The sequence below is a fragment of the Coregonus clupeaformis genome, chromosome 13 (assembly GCF_020615455.1).
Source record: "Coregonus clupeaformis isolate EN_2021a chromosome 13, ASM2061545v1, whole genome shotgun sequence".
NCBI lineage: Eukaryota > Metazoa > Chordata > Actinopteri > Salmoniformes > Salmonidae > Coregonus > Coregonus clupeaformis.
This window is the reverse complement of record NC_059204.1, coordinates 38,257,015-38,276,265: the sequence shown is the minus strand read 5'-3', so window position 1 is coordinate 38,276,265 and position 19,251 is coordinate 38,257,015. Positions and strand designations below refer to the sequence as shown.

At 42.6% G+C, this 19,251-nt stretch overlaps 2 protein-coding genes across 6 annotated transcripts; both read right to left on the bottom strand.

The window, feature by feature from the left end:
* Positions 1 to 377: 377 nt before the first annotated feature.
* On the bottom strand, positions 378 to 12,714 carry LOC121579896 (amyloid-beta A4 precursor protein-binding family B member 1). 4 transcript variants are annotated; one of them, XM_041894857.2, is made up of 15 exons: positions 12,569 to 12,714; positions 10,968 to 11,794; positions 10,563 to 10,768; positions 10,197 to 10,259; positions 9,985 to 10,061; positions 9,815 to 9,875; positions 7,453 to 7,599; positions 7,210 to 7,337; positions 6,982 to 6,987; positions 5,892 to 6,006; positions 5,694 to 5,778; positions 5,476 to 5,571; positions 3,271 to 3,386; positions 2,967 to 3,143; positions 378 to 2,067 (listed from the first exon to the last, which is right to left on the bottom strand). In XM_041894857.2, the coding sequence occupies exons 2-15, from the start codon at positions 11,773 to 11,775 to the stop codon at positions 1,906 to 1,908; spliced, it is 2,247 nt and encodes a 748-aa protein (XP_041750791.1). In that variant the 5' UTR covers positions 11,776 to 11,794; positions 12,569 to 12,714; the 3' UTR covers positions 378 to 1,905. The 4 variants fall into 4 exon arrangements, with proteins under 4 accessions (XP_041750791.1, XP_041750793.1, XP_041750792.1 ...); XM_041894859.2 differs by having other exon boundaries at positions 5,491 to 5,571; XM_041894858.2 differs by lacking the exon at positions 6,982 to 6,987.
* A 1,503-nt stretch (positions 12,715 to 14,217) lies between these two features.
* LOC121580342 (fibroblast growth factor receptor homolog 1) lies at positions 14,218 to 18,722 on the bottom strand. Of its 2 annotated transcripts, none has more exons than XM_041895389.1 (12): positions 18,635 to 18,722; positions 18,361 to 18,503; positions 18,170 to 18,263; positions 17,754 to 18,012; positions 17,529 to 17,667; positions 17,308 to 17,406; positions 16,442 to 16,602; positions 16,213 to 16,350; positions 16,010 to 16,121; positions 15,819 to 15,918; positions 15,611 to 15,710; positions 14,218 to 15,471 (listed from the first exon to the last, which is right to left on the bottom strand). In XM_041895389.1, the coding sequence occupies exons 2-12, from the start codon at positions 18,494 to 18,496 to the stop codon at positions 15,379 to 15,381; spliced, it is 1,431 nt and encodes a 476-aa protein (XP_041751323.1). In that variant the 5' UTR covers positions 18,497 to 18,503; positions 18,635 to 18,722; the 3' UTR covers positions 14,218 to 15,378. The 2 variants fall into 2 exon arrangements, with proteins under 2 accessions (XP_041751323.1, XP_041751322.1); XM_041895388.1 differs by having other exon boundaries at positions 18,361 to 18,496.
* Positions 18,723 to 19,251: the final 529 nt, after the last annotated feature.

The window sequence follows — 19,251 nt, the reverse complement described above, 5'->3', positions numbered from 1 at the left end:
AAATCATGCAAACAAATAAACAATGCAATACTCAATGTGTAAAACCAAAGCCTAACCTCTGGCTTCTTGTCTGGTCAAATTGCTGTCCAAAACAGATGAGAGATTGAGGAGAAATGTGGAGCTATAAAGTGAAGGAGGAGGATAATTAGTATGGTGATACAGATATGGAAACACTGCTGCACCAGTGACCACATAGTGGTAGGAACTGAGGCTAAAAAGGCATCTCCATCTCACAGATATGTTACACACACTTAGAAAAATATCTTCATTTAATAAAAAAAGAACGTATTTTTAACCAACTGCATTCAGAAACAAAGGGAAGACTATGCTCTAGTCAGTCAACTATGGGATAGTGTATTTTAAAGATGTTGTGTTTCTATGTAGTGAAGTGTTCATATGATTTACACATACTGCATGCTAAGGAGGAAACTCCCACACATACTTCAGTCTGACTCTTTCATAGACAAACACTGTCTGTGGGTAAATAACACTTTCCGTATTGCAATCTTTGCATAACAAAATGCCTTCTGATGATTGAATGCATCAGGCTTCTTAGCACTCCTGTAGGGTTGTCAGACACACTGCTCATGAAAAATAATAATTCTAAAGCCCAGCAGAGGGCAGTCATGTTTAAAAACGTAAATTCAAAAATGAAGTGCGAGTTAAATGAACAGTGTGTGGTACTGACAGACGGTGTCATGTCTATCACAACGATAGTAGAGTTTCATCTGCCCTTAAACCCAATTAATTAGGAGGCATAAAATCTGTCAGATCTTATCAACAGTTTGAAAGGACAAGGGGGTAGCTATCAATAGCTCTGTCACTGCTCAGATGCAACTAAATGTAACATACAAAACAGTACAGACATACAGAATGGAGTAAAGGAAAACAATTATAACACTTAACACATGCGTAAAGAAACCGTATACAAATAAAATGAAGTTAAATAGATAAAAAACTTGGTTATACAACAGACTAACATACAAAATCTGAACATAAAAAAAGGATGACAAAATCTACTTCAGGCCCATTTCCACAGAATAGACCTGAAGAGGACCACCATAAAACACGTTTCGTTTAGCTTTGACATCAGAAAGCTGCCATCTTCCTTGACTCCAACATACCATCCACTTGGTATACAGTTGGAGTGCAGTAACAGACAGCCTAAGTTTTCTTTGAGACTTGAGGTTTCACTAAAACTTGAGCCAGGCTCTAAAAGTATGCCATCTCCATTTTAGATTTGAGGAGATGAACTATACACATTTTACTGCAATTTGCAATACACATAAATACATTTTCTGCTATAAAATAAAGATAATGCACTTGCTGGTTTACCAGCTCCCCCGGAAGGAAGAGGGGATTTAAAACAAAATGGTATTATAACAAAATGTACTATACAAACTATATATACCCCAAAATATGTATTTGCCGAATATTATATTGGCTAGCTAGCATGTCTTAGTGCTTCCAGCTCAAGACTCAGACATTCACCAAGTAGCATTTTATATAGACTTCTCATGCCACTGTTTCTAAATCACTTCTTTCAAGTCTATATATATATATATAAAAAAAAAAGATATTTCCATAAGCAAATGGCATGAGTTCAACCACATTCACAATTCAATTGCACATCTTCCATTTCTATGTTCACAAATATACTATATTTGTTCTGCAAAACAAATAGCAGAGACAATGTTACAGAACGGAACTGTTTTCCTAAGCATAATTAGTGTTGGTACTTTGTAAACTAGACCAAGTTTAACCAACTATTGCTGTCACTCAAACCACTGTCCAAGAGTCCAGCAGTTTCCACTTAATAGACCAATGAGAAAGAGTTCCAAACATCCTGGTGGGCTGGGCCTGTGGGTGGATTGGAGCGGTGTGTAGTGGGTTAGTTGGCACCTCTCAGGGTGTCTGGGACCCAGACCTCTTGAAGCTGCCCAGCAGGCTCTGAACTCCCTTCTTGACACTTGAGCCCACACGGCGTGCCACGGAGTCAGCCGGCGGGCCTGGTAGGCAGGAGCTGGTACTGGGTGGCCTGGCGTCCAGACACTTCTGGTAGCGCAGCTGTCAAAAGGCACACAACATTAGCACCAAATCACAATTGAAATATAAACTTGGATTCAACAAGGCTGTGTATGTTTACTATTTGCTCTTAGTAAAACAGTCAAATCCCTGCAAACAACTCCCATCTAGAAGAACCACTCACCCAGTGTTTATGAAAAAGTTGCCATATCAAATAGGAACCCATCTGAATGCAGTCATGTGTAGGGTAAATGCTTTTTTAGGACTACTCACTGCCGATTCATTGACACCACATGGAAGTGACTACAATAATTATGCAAGGAGGAATGATATCCTACCAAGTGAACATTGGCTCCTTGCACAATGCACGTCTCTGTCCATCTGGCTTGTAAATATTCTCAGTTTCAGTGTCGATCTATTTTTCCACTTGTCTGTGCCGCCATCCTTTGTACAGTAGCTAGTTAGCCAACTAGTTAGTTTGATTTGCATTGTTTTGGGCATTTCTAAACTAACTGCACGACCAGGCATTAGATTAGAGGTAGAGGAGGGAAGCAAAAATACTTAATCTCAATACTCCTCCATGATGGATTTGAATGACATTTCTGTACATTTTCTTATAGGGAGCAACGTCATCTTATAGGGATGTCTAGCAAAACATAAAATAGCGGAACACTGCTTCCAGCTGTCACAAACTCAATGGCGCTTGAAACTTTGCGGGCAGAGCTCAGTTGATACAATGTTGAAAGTTTGCTAGCGAGAGTGTGAGCTCAAAACAGACAGGCAGAGATGATGCGATCGAAAGACAACCTGAACCAACCTCCATGAATAGCCAATGTGATTTAGAGAGGATATTTATTTTCAATAGGATATTTTCTGACGGACAATGCATTTGTATCGGCGAAAAGCCAGCAGTTACTGGCTGACGGAAACGTTGCACTCACCATGCAGGCCGCCTGCACGGCCTCACTGAGGCTGGCAGCGTTGGGCTCACACCAGAACATGTGGCAGATGAAGTCCCCGGAGCCCTCGGCCATGATGAAGGCAAAGGTGTGGATGTCCTTCCCCACACCCATGAAAGACAGGAACCGCACCCGGCACTCTGACAGAACCTCCTCTGTCTGCAGGGAACACAACAGTACACCTTGGGTTCTATTCCCACAGCAATTTAAACAACCTCAAAAATATATATATTTTTTTGAGATTCTGTGTGTACATTTGTGTGTGACCATCTATATGTGTGCTCACCTCAGCAGTGATTATGGTAAGTGTGGCTGAAGCCACGTTCACAGTTACTGGCGTCCACTCTTCCTTGTCTTTGGAATTCATTGCTGTGTCGAGGGCAACGTTAACTAGGTCCATACCTGGATAGGAATAACAACCACCTAGGTTAGCTAGTAGCTACATCTACAGTGCATTCGGAAAGTATTCAGACCCCTTCCCTTTTTCCACATTTAGTTACTTTACAGCCTTATTCTAAATGAATCCTCATCAATCTACACACAATACCCCAATAATGACAAAGCGAAAACAGGTGTTTAGATCTTTTTGCAAATGTATAAAACATTTAAAACAGAAATACCTTATTTACATAATTATTCAGACCCTTTGCTATGAGACTCAAAATTGAGTTCAGGTACATCCTGTTTCCATTGATCATCCTTGAGATGTTTCTACAACTTAATTGGAGTCCACCTTTGGTTAATTCAACTGACTGGACATGATTTGGAAAGGCACACACCTGTCTATATAAAGTCCCACAGTTGACAGTGCATGTCAGAGCAAAAACCAAGCCATGAGGTCGAAGGAATTGTCCGTAAAGCTCCTACACAGGATTGTGTCGAGGCACAGATCTGGGGAAGGCTACCAAAAATGTTTTGCAGCATTGAAGGTCCCCAAGAACACAGTGGCCTCCATCATTCTTAAATGGAAGAAGTTTGAAACAACCAAGACTCTCCCTACAGCTGGCCGCCTGGCCAAACTGAGCAATCGGGGGAGAAGGGCCTTGGTCAGGGAGGTGACCAAAAACCAGATGGACACTCGGACAGAGCTCCAGAGTTCCTCTGTGGAGATGGGAGAACCTTCCTGAAGGACAACAATCTCTGCTGCACTCCAATCAGGCCTTTATGGTAGAGTGGACAGACGGAAGCCGCTCCTCAGTAAAAGGCACATGACAGCCAGCTTGGAGTTTGTCAGAAGAAACATAAAAGACTCTCAGACCAGGAGAAACGAGATTCTCTGGTCTGATGAAACCAAGATTGAACTCTTTGGCCTGAATGCCAAACGTCACGTCTGGAGGAAACCTGGCACCATCCCTACAGTGAAGCATGGCGGTGGCAGCATCATGCTGTGGGGATGTTTTTCAGCGGCAGGGACTGGGAGACTAGTCAGGATGGAGGGAAAGATTAACAGAGCAAAGTACAGAGAGATCCTTGATGAAAACCTGCTCCAGAGCACTCAGGACCTCAGACTGGGACGAAGGTTCACCTTCCAACAGGACAACGACCCAAAGCACACAGCCAAGACAACACAGCAGTGGCTTCGGGACAAGTCTCTGAATGTCCTTGAGTGGCCCTGCCAGAGCCCGGACTTGAACCCGATCTAACGTCTCTGGAGAGACCTGAAAATAGCTGTGCAATGACGCTCCCCAACCAACCTGACAAAGCTTGAGAGGATCCGCAGAGAAGAATGGGAGAAACCAAATACAGGTGTGCCAAGCTTGTAGCGTCCTACCCAAGGAGACTCGAGGCTGTAATTGCTGCCAAAGGTACATCAACAAAGTACTGAGTAAAGGGTCTGAATACTTATGTAAATGTCATATTTCAGGTGTTTGTTTTTTTATATACATTTGCACAAATTTATAAAAACCTGTTTTTGCCTTGTCATTATGGGGCTATTGTGTGTAGATTGATGAGGGGGGAAAACTATTTAATCCATTTTAGAATAAGGCCGTAACGTAACAAAATGTGGAAAAAGTAAAGGGGTCTGAATACTTTCCAAATGCATCTGTCTGAGTACACTCAATACCTGATAATATTAGGAAAATGGAAGGAAGGAATTACAGGAAATGTGTTAGTTCATAATTCACAGAAAACAAGAGAGTTAAAAGTTCAATATCCCTAACAATAGGATAGCTCATAGAAGTCGAGACTTCACACAGTAAGAAATCAGTATGACAATCTGTAGGAGAAATTAGTAGAGAAATACATACAATAATTTGAGACACATTCTGTAAAGTAAATGTGTATTGAATGCATTTCATTGAGTGAAACCGAACTTAGTAGAAAGTTAGCATTAATTTAAATACAGTACCAACATACAGGAGGACAAGTGGAAGGTTAAATACAGGCAGTGACCGAGAAACACACACAAGTTTACCTGAAACAATTATTCAAAACACCACAAGATACACCAACACAACAGCTAGGAAAGAGAAGAAAAAGCATTCCTTACCAAAGCGTTCCTTACCTACGGGTTTAGCCACCGGCACGTTACCCAGGTAGCATACCTGGAAGCGCTGGACTAGCTCATTCTTTGGTGCAGGGAATTCTGTAGGGAGAATAGAGGACAGAGTGAGAGAGAGACAGAAGGACCTGAAGGAGCCCATAGATACATTTGGTTTCAGATTATACATTAAGTATATAGTCATACAGTAAGTGCCAGTGTTTTACCCTGGAAAGGAATGTCCACCAGTTTAGAGGGGTCTATGTTGAGTCTGTTCAGAGAGGACTTGGATGATTTCCTCAGGGCCATTATCTACAGATAAGGAAAGACAAGAGAGACACAGTTTAGCCTTAATTTCAACATTTCAAAAAAGTTAAATGTGGAGACCAAAGTATGGTGCAGTGCACCATAGCAGATGGGCTTACCTTAGAGCAGATGTCATGCATGCTTGTGGCAATGTTCTTAGCAGGTGTGTCACACCTGAACACATGGCACTTCAGAACATGAGTCAGTTTGTCTCTCGCCACATAGGCAAAGTCCCTAAAGTTAGCACAAACACACACAAAAAGAGGTATCAGAGAAAGAGGCTGTTATGAAGGCTGATCGTGACAAATGAGGCTGATGAAATGGACAATGCTGAAATCAGTCAATACTGATCAGGATCTTTGACCAATATTGTTCAGTCTCTACTCAAGAGAACGATCAACCTAATAGTGTACGTTTTCAAGAATACAATGAACAAATGTAACCACAATTAGGACTGAGAACACTTAACGTAGTCAGACTATTATTGATAACTAGTCTACACTGAGTGTACAATATTAAGAAAACCTGCTCTTTCCATGACAGACTGACCAGGTAAATCCAGGTGAAAGCTATGATCCCTTATTGATTTCAATTGTTCAATCCACTTCAGTCAGTGTAGATGAAGGGGAGGAGACAGGTTAATGAAAGATTGTTAAGCCTTGAGACAATTGAGAAATGGATTGTGTACGTGTGCCATTCAGAGGGTGAATGGGCAAGACAAAAATATTTAAGTGCCTTTGAATGGAATATGGTAGTAGGTGCCAGGTGCACCAATTTGTGTCAAGAACTGCAATGCTGCTGGGTTTTTCACGCGCAACAATTTCACGTGTTTATCAAGAATGGTCCACCACCCAAAGGACATCCAGCCAACTTGACACAACTATGGGAAGCATTGGGGTCAACATGGGCCAGCATCCCGTGGAACAATTTCGACACCTTGTAGAGTCCATCCCACAAAAAATTGAGGCTGTTCTGAAGGCAAAAGGGGGGCTCAATATTAGGAAGGTTCTTAATGTTTTGTACACTCAGTGTATAGGTGCTACTTACACAGAGAAACTGATCGAAAGTCATGGGTGTGAGTGAGAAACATCAAGCATTATGGGATGTGGGTGAGGAATCAACAACTGACAAGCCAATGTCGTAACTATGACAACCATAACCTACGTGACATGACGGAAGATGGTGGATACAACAATAACAATACACTACCTCTCCCTGTGTGCCCAAGTGCAGCAGGTTAGAGAGAAAACACCAAATCAATCAATTCAACAGCAAACAAAGCAGGATTCACAAAGTAAGGCAAATGGAGTTTCAGTTAAAAGCCAGGCAAATAAAACTAAAATAAGAAACATTTCCCATAGCAAACTGGCAAAAACTGATATTTGTAGATTTTTTTCTTTTCTTTTTTGAAATATAGTTAGAGTAGCAGGGACTGGCCTGCCGTTGTCCCGGCCCACTCCCCACACTCGGATGCTGACGATAGGCTGGGTGTGCAGCAGAGTCTGGCCCAACGGATCAATCAGGTTCAAGATCTCATTCTCCAGAACAAGGAGCATGTCTTTTCCCTGTGTGGAAACATTACACAACATTTCTCTAAACATTGTTCTACCAACATTTTGAGGTTATATTCCCACACACAAATCATTCAGTCATATTCCCACACACAAGCCATTCTCTGACCTCTCCCCAGATCCCAGCCGTGTCGTGCAGGTTGTGTTTGTGGTAGGAGAGCTGTCTGATGCAGTTGTTGACAGCCACACTGCTCTTCCCTGGGGCCATCTCCTCCTCTGATATCTCCACCCAGCCCAGAGACCGCACTGCAAAAACCTATTCAAATCAAATCACATTTTATTTGTAACATGCTTCGCAAACAGGTGAAGACTAACAGTGAAATGTTTACTTACAGGCCCTTACCAACAATGCAAAAATAAAAACATGTGGAATAAATACATAATGTGTAACGATAACTTGGCTATATACACGGGGTACCAGTACAGAGTCGATGTGCAGAGGTATGAGGTAATTGAGGTTGATATGTACATACAGTGAGGGGAAAAAGTATTTGATCCCCTGCTGATTTTGTACGTTTGCCCACTGACAAAGACATGATCAGTCTATAATTTTAATGGTAGGTTTATTTGAACAGTGACACACAGAATAACAAAAAAATCCAGAAAAACGCATGTCAAAAATGTTATAAATTGATTTGCATTTTAACGAGGGAAATAAGTATTTGACCCCCTCTGCAAAACATTACTTAGTACTTGGTGGCAAAACCCTTGTTGGCAATCACAGAGGTCAGACGTTTCTTGTAGTTCTCCACCAGGTTTGCACACATCTCAGGAGGGATTTTGTCCCACTCCTCTTTGCAGATCTTCTCCAAGTCATTAAGGTTTCGAGGCTGACGTTTGGCAACTCGAACCTTCAGCTCCCTCCACAGATGTTCTATGGGATTAAGGTCTGGAGACTGGCTAGGCCACTCCAGGACCTTAATGTGCTTCTTCTTGAGCCACTCCTTTGTTGCCTTGGCCGTGTGTTTACCAGAGGTCCTCTGTAGCTCAGCTGGTAGAGCACGGCGCTTGTAACGCTAAGGTAGTGGGTTCGATCCCCGGGACCACCCATACACAAAAAATGTATGCACGCATGACTGTAAGTCGCTTTGGATAAAAGCGTCTGCTAAATGGCACATTATTATTATTATTATTATTTTGGGTATTGTCATGCTGGAATACCCATCCACGACCCATTTTCAATGCCCTGGCTGAGGGAAGGAGGTTCTCACCCAAGATTTGGCTCCGTCCATCGTCCCTTTGATGCGGTGAAGTTGTCCTGTCCCCTTAACAGAAAAACACACCCAAAGCATAATGTTTCCATCTCCATGTTTGACGGTGGGGATGGTGTTCTTGGGGTCATAGGCAGCATTCCTCCTCCTCCAAACACGGCAAGTTGAGTTGATGGCAAAGAGCTCGATTTTGGTCTCATCTGACCACAACACCTTCACCCAGTTCTCCTCTGAATCATTCAGATGTTCATTGGCAAACTTCAGACGGGCATGTATATGTGCTTTCTTGAGCAGGAGTTGCCATCTTTCTGCACTTTCTGGGATGATGGCGTTGATGTGAGCCATGACCAGCCTTTCAAAGCATTTCATGGCTAGATGTGAGTGTTAAGGGGCGATAGTCATTTAGACAATTTACCTTGGCGTTCTTGGGCTCAGGGACTATGGTGCTCTGCTTGAAACGTAGGTATTACAGACTGGGTCAGGGAGAGGTTGGAAATGTCAGTGAAGACACTTGCCAGCTGGTCAGTGCATGCTCTGAGTATGCATCCTGGTAATCCGTCTGGTCCTGAGGCCTTATGAATGTTAATCTTACTCACATCGGCTACGTAAAGTGAGATCACACGGTCGTCCGGGAACAGCTGGTGCTCTCATGCATGGTTCAGCGTTGCTTGCCTCGAAGCGAGACTAGAAGGCATTTAGCTCGTCTGGTAGGATCGCGTGACTGGGCAGCTCATGGCTGGGTTTCCCATTGTAATCCGTGATAGTTTGCAAGCCCTGCCACATCTAACGAGCGTCAGTGCCGGCGTAGTAGGATTCGATCTTAGTCCTGTCTTGATGCTTTGCCTGTTTGATGGCTCGTCGGAGGGCGAAGTGGGATTTCTTATAAGCGTCAGGATTAGTGTCCAGCTCCTTGAAAGCGGCAGTTCTAGCCTTTAGCTCAGTGCAGATGTTGCCTGTAATCCATGGCTTCTGGTTGGGATACAGTGCATTCGGAAAGTATTCAGACCCTTTGACTTTTTCAACATTTTGTTACGCTACAGTCTTATTCTAAAATGGATTAAATAAAAAAAACTTTCAGAATGCACTGAATGTATGTACAGTGACTTTGGGGACGACGTCGTTGATGCACTTATTAATGAAGCCACACAAAGACAGAGAAAGAGTGATTGACCTTATGTTGAATGTTGACAGAGAGAAACATTTGTTTGGGATGGGAGTGGAATGATGGTTATGTCCATGTGTCCAAGTGAGAGTACATACCTTTGCCTCTGGGTCATTGATGAGCGAGTTCATCTTTTCCTTTTCTTCAGATTGTGAGCAGCTAGGAGGTGAAATGAGTCAGATTATCAGTGAGTTGACATCTACACAAGTCAAGAGCATCTAATGATAACAGACACCATACATGGTGGGGGGGGGGGGACAGGACTCACCTGAGGTTGATAGAGGCATAACGCAATGTGGCTCCTTCAAAATCCTTTAGGGTCTGATCAGCCATGGCATCTTCCTCCTGAATTTAAAACAAGAACAGTAAGAAGTCACAATCACATTTCTACATTTGATATAGTAAATTGTTCAATGTTTAGGTAAAGGTTTTCAAACTGCATTGATGTTGGGTTTGTTTTAAGTAGAGTCGGCACTCAACCTTCCAGAACTCCTCGTCATTAAACCTGTTGGGGCGGGACTGGGTGAGACTATTCCACATCAACTGAAAATACGAAAAAGAGATAAGGACCAATTAGAAGTAGAAAACTAAATCAGTTAGCACTAGCGGTGGGTGCTTAATGGAAATACAATGACTGTGCGGCACAGGACCTAATTGACACAGGCAGGCATTGAGTACCGGTAGATGGGTCAATGCACGTACAAACCACTTGCTCAGTCCATTTTTTTCTTCAGAATTCACAGTCCTGATAAAGTATGTGGGACAATGTATGCTTCTATCAAATGGCGAGAACAATGTCCTCAACACAGACACACAGCCCCCCTCGCTCTACCCTGTAGCTCTCACCTGTGGCTCCTCGTTGGGTGTGATGGCAGGGGAGGTACTGAATGGTCTTTCTGGGGCTTCTCCCTCCTCTAGGGAAGAGGGGGGCTCCCACTGGGTGGTGCCTGTGGGGATGTGCCAGTAGTATGTACCCGACTCGTCTCTGACCCGCATCCACCCCGCAGGCAGGTCTGTGTCCGTCTCAAACGCACTGCGGTCCCAGTAAGACTCTATACAACAAGGAGGAACAGTGAGATAGATGTAAGGAGATAACTAGGAAACAAGAGATGACAACAATGTTCCACAAACCCAGAAAACAATTGGATTGTGTCCCACTTCCTGTTTATGACAAAAACAAAGTGTGAATCTTATACACAAACACACATTCAAAGCCAATCCATTGTTAAGACATTTTGTTGCCCTTCTTACCTGGGTCACTGTCTGGCGTGCTGTTGGCTGTGCTGCCCTGAGACAGTGACATACAGCTGGAGTCCTCATCACTGGGTGCTGCATTTCTGCCCTGAAACAGCAGGCAGGTGTCCTTGACTTCTCTACTGTCATCTCTCTGAGACTCACTGCTACTCTGCGCCTCAGACGAGTCTGTGTCCCTCTCTCCACCTGTTGGAAGTAGTAGAGACTCTTCCTCGTCCCCATCCTCCTCTTTCTCTTCTTCCTCTTCCTCCTTCCCATGAGGGGTCTCTGAGGTGTTGATCAGCAGAGGCTCATTCAGGTCAGAGCACAGGGACCTCAGGGTCTTAGAAGAGGGGTTCTGCTCACTGTCTTCCTCCAGCTGGTCCACCACTAAAGAGTTATGGTTGGGGTTTCCGTCTGGGCTCTCGTTGTGATTCAAATCCTGGTCAGAATTTCTATTCTGGTCCTGCTGCCTCTCTGCCACTTTGCGCAGTTGATTCTGACCCTCCTTGAGCCACTTGGCATTGGTCCCTGTGCAGTGCTGGCCCTGCTCGTTCTCCTGGTTCCGGACCCTCTCCTCCTCTCGCTGCTGACTGGACTCTTCCTCATCGATGCCATTGCTGCCCATGGTGCCATTCAGGAGGTCCAGAGGTGTGGATGTGGCATAGTTGTGGCGCTTCTTGGTGGAGGACGTGGTGGTGCCTTTGGCCTTCTTGCTCAGGTCAGAATCAAGCAGAGCACTATGTGGGGAGCGGAGGTCAAGGGTCAGCGAGGACGACAAGCATGTGTTCTCATTGGCCAGGTCGGAGGTCTTCTCCAAAGACATGGCAGAGAGCTTAGAGCCACTGTTGGCATGTGGGGGAAACAGGAAATCAGGCCCAAATATTAACAAGGGTGTTTGTCTAACACAGCATACACAACTGTATGGAGACAGAGTCCGTGTATCAGTGTTTAAATTGTCTGCATTTAATAGATCTAATTTGAACCTCATCTGATTTCTAAAATGTAGCATGAATATGATTGCAAACCGTTAACTACTGGCAAAGCTTGTCATGCAATTTTTTCAGCTCCTCCCAGCAGGACTCCAAGGCTGTACAAGCAACACAAACTAGGTAAAATATGTTTAATTAGCTAACGCGTTAGCTCGTAAAGGCCCACTGCATGTTTAGCTCGTTGCAAGCCTGTCAACAAGTTAGATGCAACTATGCACACAAAAATGAGGGACAGAGGACATGTCATCTAGCTAGCCAGCCCTACAGAAGAACAATGTTTGGAATGTTCGTTAACTAGCTAGCTAACGTTACCTAACGTAGCTGGCTAGTTTGCTAACTAGCTAAAGCTGCCACCATTGAAAAAAATGCTATCAATACTTATATCTAACCACATATGACACACATATTAGCTAGCTATATAATTATATTTCGTATAATAGCCTAGAAGCCGTCAAATACATCACATTAGCTAGTTAGCTCGAGCAAGCTAATGTTCGCTAGTTAGCTACAGTAGCTAGCTAGTAGTTGTGACTCTCGTAGCACTATCATTCTCCAATTATAAACACACCCTTAGCTTGGGTGCTAGCGACGCTCTCTAAAAAAAACCTCAATGACATGGTAACTTACCCTAAATTGTATTTTGCACTCTTTATTTTCCCTCCCACCTTTATTTCAGTGGTAAATAGATCAACGTAATGGCTCGCGACATTGAAGACGTCGTGGAACGAAATACATTTTGTGAACCGCAGCAGTAGAAAAACACGTCACTCATGAACGTCATTCCGTAGATTAGAAATTGTCCGTAGGGACAGCTGCAGTCCCAGGATCAGCGTTTCCCTCCTGAGAACAGTGTGTAGTGGCTTCATCCTCTGTAAATAATGACAGTCAGACAAGCCGAAGATCAGAGGTGGGTAGAGTACTGAAAATCTGTATTTAAATTAAAGTACTGTTACTTAGGTTGTAATTTACTCAAGTAAAGGTATCCCTCTTAAGAAACTACTGGTAAGAGTAAAACATTGTCTGGTCAAAAAACTACTTAAAGGACAACTCAGCCCCTTTCAACATTTGCGTGGTTATTATGAAGCATTTAGTGATGTCCTACACAGTTTTAGTGTAAGTAAAAGTAGCCCTCTTAAGAAACTACTCCTAAGAGTAAAAAAGTATCTGTTCAGAAACCGACTTAAGGGACAACTCAGCCCCTTTCAACATGTGCGTGGTTATTATGAAGCATTTAGTGATGTCCTACACAGTTTTAGTGTAATTTTATGATTTCATGTCTATTGACTGTTTAGTGACGAGCAAAACCGGAAATTGCTTCTCTGTGACGTTTTGAAATAGGATCCATGAGGTGACTATAAATTATGGAGAGTCATTTTCAGCAATTTATATAACCCCTCTGTAGTTTTGATTATATTGGAACTCCCTGCTATATGTTGCTCTGGCTGTCTATGTCTAATAACATCTGTAAATATTCTAAATAGTGCCCAAAAACCTATAGAATTATATTTATAGTCAGTTTACTCCAATATTTGTTCAAGGCTCAAACTCCCATGATTCAATTAGGCAAATCTACTCCCACCATCACCAACCAAAGTTGCAGTGCCTTGTTGTATTAAATTACTTGTAAAAGTCACACTTTGTATTAGTTCCATAGATGAAACTGCTGTTATTGTTGCAAACACTATTGTTTCTGATGTAGCAGTCGGGCTAGCTAGCATGCTAACTAGATACAATAACTCTGTGTTATGGTTAGCGTAGCTAGTTAGCATCTAAATACAAATTATGTTTGAGGGTATTGCAATTTATTGATGACAATTACATGAACATATATTCAGCATGAAATTCATGCAAGCATATCATATATTTACAACCCAAAAGTAATTTGAAATGTACTCATAATTTATGACATAAGCAATATATTTAGACTAAACTTAATCTGGGCTTGATAGCCAGCTAGCTAAACTAACTGCAGGCTAATTAGGCGGAGCATTGCATCATGGGAGACGAAATGCACCCTAAGAATTGTAGTGTGCTGTAGAGGAGGGCAATACAGAAGCTTCAAAATGACAAAAACGAGGAATACTGCAGTAAGACTAACAAAAAAAGGGCAACAAATGTTTAGCAAATCTTACAGTAGTGCTAACGACAGCATAATAACTGGTTGTAAAGTGGCAGAATTGTCTACTAACAAATTTTGTTAGGTAATTTTTTACACCTTATGGTAAACTTTAACAGCAAACAAAAAGAACAACAACTTAGTATAATTGATTTGACATTCATTTATTATTTAAGCCTGCCAGCACTATGACCAGCACCACTTGTTGACAGTGCACATATGCCCCTCCCGGGAACATGCTACTTCCGCATTCCCAGAGTACAAGTACAGCCCACAGAGAGTAACTAGAAAAGTACTAGTGACACCAACCCTTACTTAAAAAGATTGCAGTCAGAGTGCAGTATAACTGCAGTATAACTGCAGTTAGAGTGCAGTATAACTGCAGTATGCGGCAAATACTGCTTCCAAAATACCACAGTCGACTGCAGTTACTGCATTTTTACTGCAATTTCAAAACTGCTATCTTTTTTGTAAGGGGAAAATGTGCTTAAAGATGCACTATACAGAAATCGCTCAGCCATTTCCTGGTTGCTAAAATCGAATAGCTTGCCTAATTTTATTTTATGTGACAAAACAAGCAAGTTTCACTGCTGTGAAATATTTTTTTCCATAACCAAAAATATTGTATTTTCAACTGTTTTAAACTTGTGTACAAAACCACAAGTAAAAGACCAGATCTACCACTTCTTAAACATCGAGTTCTTAGACTTGCCTTCAATGAGAATGACAGATCTATAACTCACATTTCTATGAGAATTGTTGTTGGGTCAGCCAAAAAGGTACATATTGCAGCTTTAAATACATGTTACTTGTAGGGCGTTACTACCCACTGCTGCCAAAGATAGGCATGGGACTGGGTCTCTAGAGTGTCTAGCAGTGTTTGTGGTGTCTTTTTTCAAGAACTTAGCTGGCTAACTAGCTACTCCCCTTTATTTCAAGTCCATAAATCTTAGTAGGCCAAACCCTAATCCTCGCATGAACCCCTGGACAAAACCCAGAGTCCAGGCTAATGCCATACATAAATTGATTTAAAGCACATCAAAATCACTAACAATTGTAGGCCTTTTAATGTACAGCTTTTCTAACACACACAATGAAAACGTTGCATTGGAACCAAATACTGTGCACCGGTCATGTACTGTATCATGTGAATAATGTTCTTATTATTTGTACCTGAGGGGCTCTGTAGGCCTTTTAGGATGCATTATTCAATATAGTTTCATTGTAGTAGACCTACTACCCTAAGTAAAGGGAAAGAAAACAGATTTTGCAAACATGCACATCCAAACATGTTATGCTACTTGAAGTAATTTACACATATTTAGTCTCTGTGAAGGAGAGTGGGGCAGATTTGACCTTGGTCGCCAAATTCAATATTGGCCAGTAGGACTCCGTTGTCCACTTTGATGTAATCCTGCAGTGCAGACAATATACAAACACAAGGAACTGCATGAAAAGGTAACATTTTGAATGTCCAGATTGCCTCTTAAATAATTGTAAATAATAAGGATATGAGATGCAGAAGGAATGCTAACTGAAGAAGCCACACTCACTGCATCATCCTCCAGGATGTTCTCCAGGACCCTGACTATGTCGTTGAAGGAGGGCCTTTGGGTGTTGGGCTCCAGCCAGCAGTCCCTAATCATCTGCAGTCTAGAAGTAAAGGGGTCCATTTACTAGCACACCAGTATCATGCAAATAGTCAGATATGCCTGGGAATATTACATGTAAAAATTTACCAGAGAGGGGACCATTACTCACATCTCTGGCCTGCATGTCTCTGGTACTGAGTTCCTGTTTCCAGAGCAGACGTAGCGCACCACCAACTCTGGAGCCTCCAGGTTAGGATATGGTAATGTCCCTAAGATTAAGATGAATCATTAAGGACTCATTATTAATACATTAGTGAATACATTTCATTCAGTTAATCTCAGGTGCTCTTTCCAACATACCAAATGTTTGCATCTCCCACAGCACAATGCCAAATGCCCAGACATCCCCTTTGAAGCTGTAGTAGTTGTTTTTGAAGTACTCAGGGGGATACCAACGCAGGGGCACTCTTTGCTGTGAACCGAAGAACAAAGAACAACCAAGTTAGAGATAGCATTATGCCCTGGTCACAATGTCTGGGTTACTTCAAGACAGTCCTCCTCACCATGTGGTCCCCTTTGCGGCTGCTGCGATGGCTCCTTTTGTGAGTCAGGTCTTGGGCCAGTCCAAACTCTGCCAGCTTCACCTCTCTGGGGAAATGGTTCACCATGATGTTCCTCAGGGCTAGGTCACAGTGCACCACCTGGAGTATGAACAATTGTGCAACAGAACTGATGAGGACTGTAGGAAAAAATGGAATATATGACATCATTTTTAGAATGATTTTAATGTACCATGTTAGAGCACAGGTGTCTCATGGCATGGGCAATGTGATATGCTGCTGTGGTGAAGAGATTTTGCAGTTGACTGTCCCTGCTCAGTTGGTCTTGATTCACTTGAAGGAAACTGCGCAGGGTCCCACTGCTCACCGACTCTAGGATCAGCATGTAAGGAGCTGGAGTAAAGGGAAATAAAACACACACAACAACACCTTTTCACTTTTTGCCATGGGACAAAATGCAGAAACAATCAACGCTAAATAATCGATACTGAACAGTTCATATGAGGAAATCAGGCAATTGAAATAAATTCATTAGGCCCTAATCTATGGATTTCACGACTGGGAATACAGATATGCATCTGTTGGTCACAGACACGTAAAAAAAAAACGGGCCTCACAATGGGCCTCAGGTCTCGTCACTGTATTTCTGTGCATTGAAATTGGCAACGATAAAATGCAATTGTGTTCGTTGTCCGTAGCTTATTCCTGCCCATACCATTACCCCACCGCCACCATGGAGCACTCTGTTCCCAATGTTAACATCAGCAAACCGCTCGCCCACACAACGCCATACACGTGGTCTGCGGTTGTGAGATCAGTTGTACATACTGCCAAATTCTCTAAAACGACGTTGGAGGCGGCTTATGGTAGAGAAATGAACATTCAATTCTCTGGCAACAGCTCTGGTGGACATTCCTGCAGTCTGCATGCCAATTGCACGCTCCCTCCAAACCTGAGACATCTGTGGTATTGTGATGTGTGACAAAACTTGTGCGTTTGGAAAATTTCTGGGATCTTTTATTTCAGCTCATGAAACAGGGGACCAACACTTTACATGTTGCGTCTATATTTTGGTTCAGTGTAGTATGTGACTCTTACCCTGTGTGATGTTCCAGTCTAGCAGCTGCAGTATGTTCTTGTGTGTACCCAGTTTCCTCATGATGCTCACCTCTCTGGCTACCCTCCTGTGAGTAATCCCTACAGATGGTGAGGGTTGGAGAGCATTACTCATTGATTGATATTATTGTAAGGATTAAAGTGCATTGTCTTTTTGGTATAGATGATGAATGTGTTAGTGAGCTTGATGGGTGTGTCATAACCCTCTTTGGTAATCTTGCAGGTGACAATGAAGTGGCCCTTGCAGGTGCCACGCATCATCTTAGCCTTGTAGTACACCCCTTCCCTCCCTGCTTTGATGATTTGCTGTAGACCCAGCCCAGACGTGTTGAAGCAGGAACCCTGAGAAATGAAGTCTACACTGTTACACCATTTCACAGCTAAATGTTTTTTTTTACACTGTTGCTTTTTCTCCACAGTAAGTTTACCGTTTGCTGTGGTCTCCAGAGAGACCTAGAAGCTGACTTGGTTGTCTGCCTTTCCAGGGGAGTGGTTAAGCTGGTGTCCTGTGACTCCTGTCCCAGATGGACAGAGACAAGCTCTAGTGTGGGAGGGCTTCTAGTCTCACGCACCAGACACTTCCTCAAGGTTAGGGGACTTCTAGCTGGGGGGTTGGATGGAGGAGCTCTGCCCAATAGACCCTCAACACCCCGCAGCTCTCGAATGGTGTGAATCATAGTGCGATACCTGGAAAGGGTATGAAGCATGTTAGTAGTATTATATGTTATCAGCTGTATTTGGTGTAGTAAGGTTGCATCCAGTATGGAATAATCACATCTACTGCCGATACTGTATTTAGGAAAGGTACAAATGTTTGATATCTTTACAAGTGGTGTAAGCTTACTTCATCATCCACAGAATTGCCAGTAAAATGACAATGGTGACAGTAAACCCAGAAATACTGATTAGAATGTAGAACATCCCGTTTAATCTGCCACCTTCAGAGAAAATACATGTTCACCAGTTACATCAGAGCTTGCGTAACCGTCAACAGTAAGCTTTCCATCTCACATTACATATGATTACACGACTCACCTACTATAGGATCTGAAAATGGATGACCAAGATCATTTGTTATATTTGAGTTCCTGATGATGGAAGTTTCTGTGTGATTACTTGTTGCACTCAGATATGACATTTTTCTGTTGTTGAGTGTGTATGTTTCCTTCATCTGAGGACTCAAGAGCAAAAATATGAAATGGTATGAAACAAATTACATAGAACAAGGAGTCCTAAAGCAGGCATAGAGCTAGGACTTTTTTCAGAGTTACATACATGTAAGTTGTATAGAGAAAGAAGAACATCTCACCCACAGTGCCCAAACTGGTAGTAAGATATTCAAGCAACTTCTGTCCAAATTCATGCGAAATATTTTCTATTGCGACCACTGAGAGGACCATGTATGTGCACTCTTTACCTCACACTTTGCATGTGGCTTCCTGTAGTCCCTCACTCACAGGAAGGAGCAGCTTTGTCATCAGCACCAGTATGTCTTGCTGGACCAATTGAGTTTTCGTCATTCTATATTAATGTACTCGTATGAGCTTTTGGGTGACAACGGCAGTTGGTTAACACTTTATGACTGGCCACTAATCATTTCAAATAAAACATGACCATATTGGACCATAATAACAGTTATCAAAGGAAGTGTGTGTGTCAGAGAGGGCTATGGGTGAGAGGCATTTCCCTGCTGTATTCTGACGCACAAAGCTTACTTTCACCAACAGTTAAAAGGTCTGAGCATAGATTGACAAAACCCACAGTTCTGGGCTGTAAGGGCGGTGGGGGCGACATTACACCTTTGTGGTTTCCTTTGTTTGAAGAAACCTTACTAAAATTAATTTTTGCTGAGTTATTTTAGCTGTACTTTTCAAAAGTATGTGGCCCTGAGAATATGTTGTCTAGCTTTACCTAGGCTACTTGACA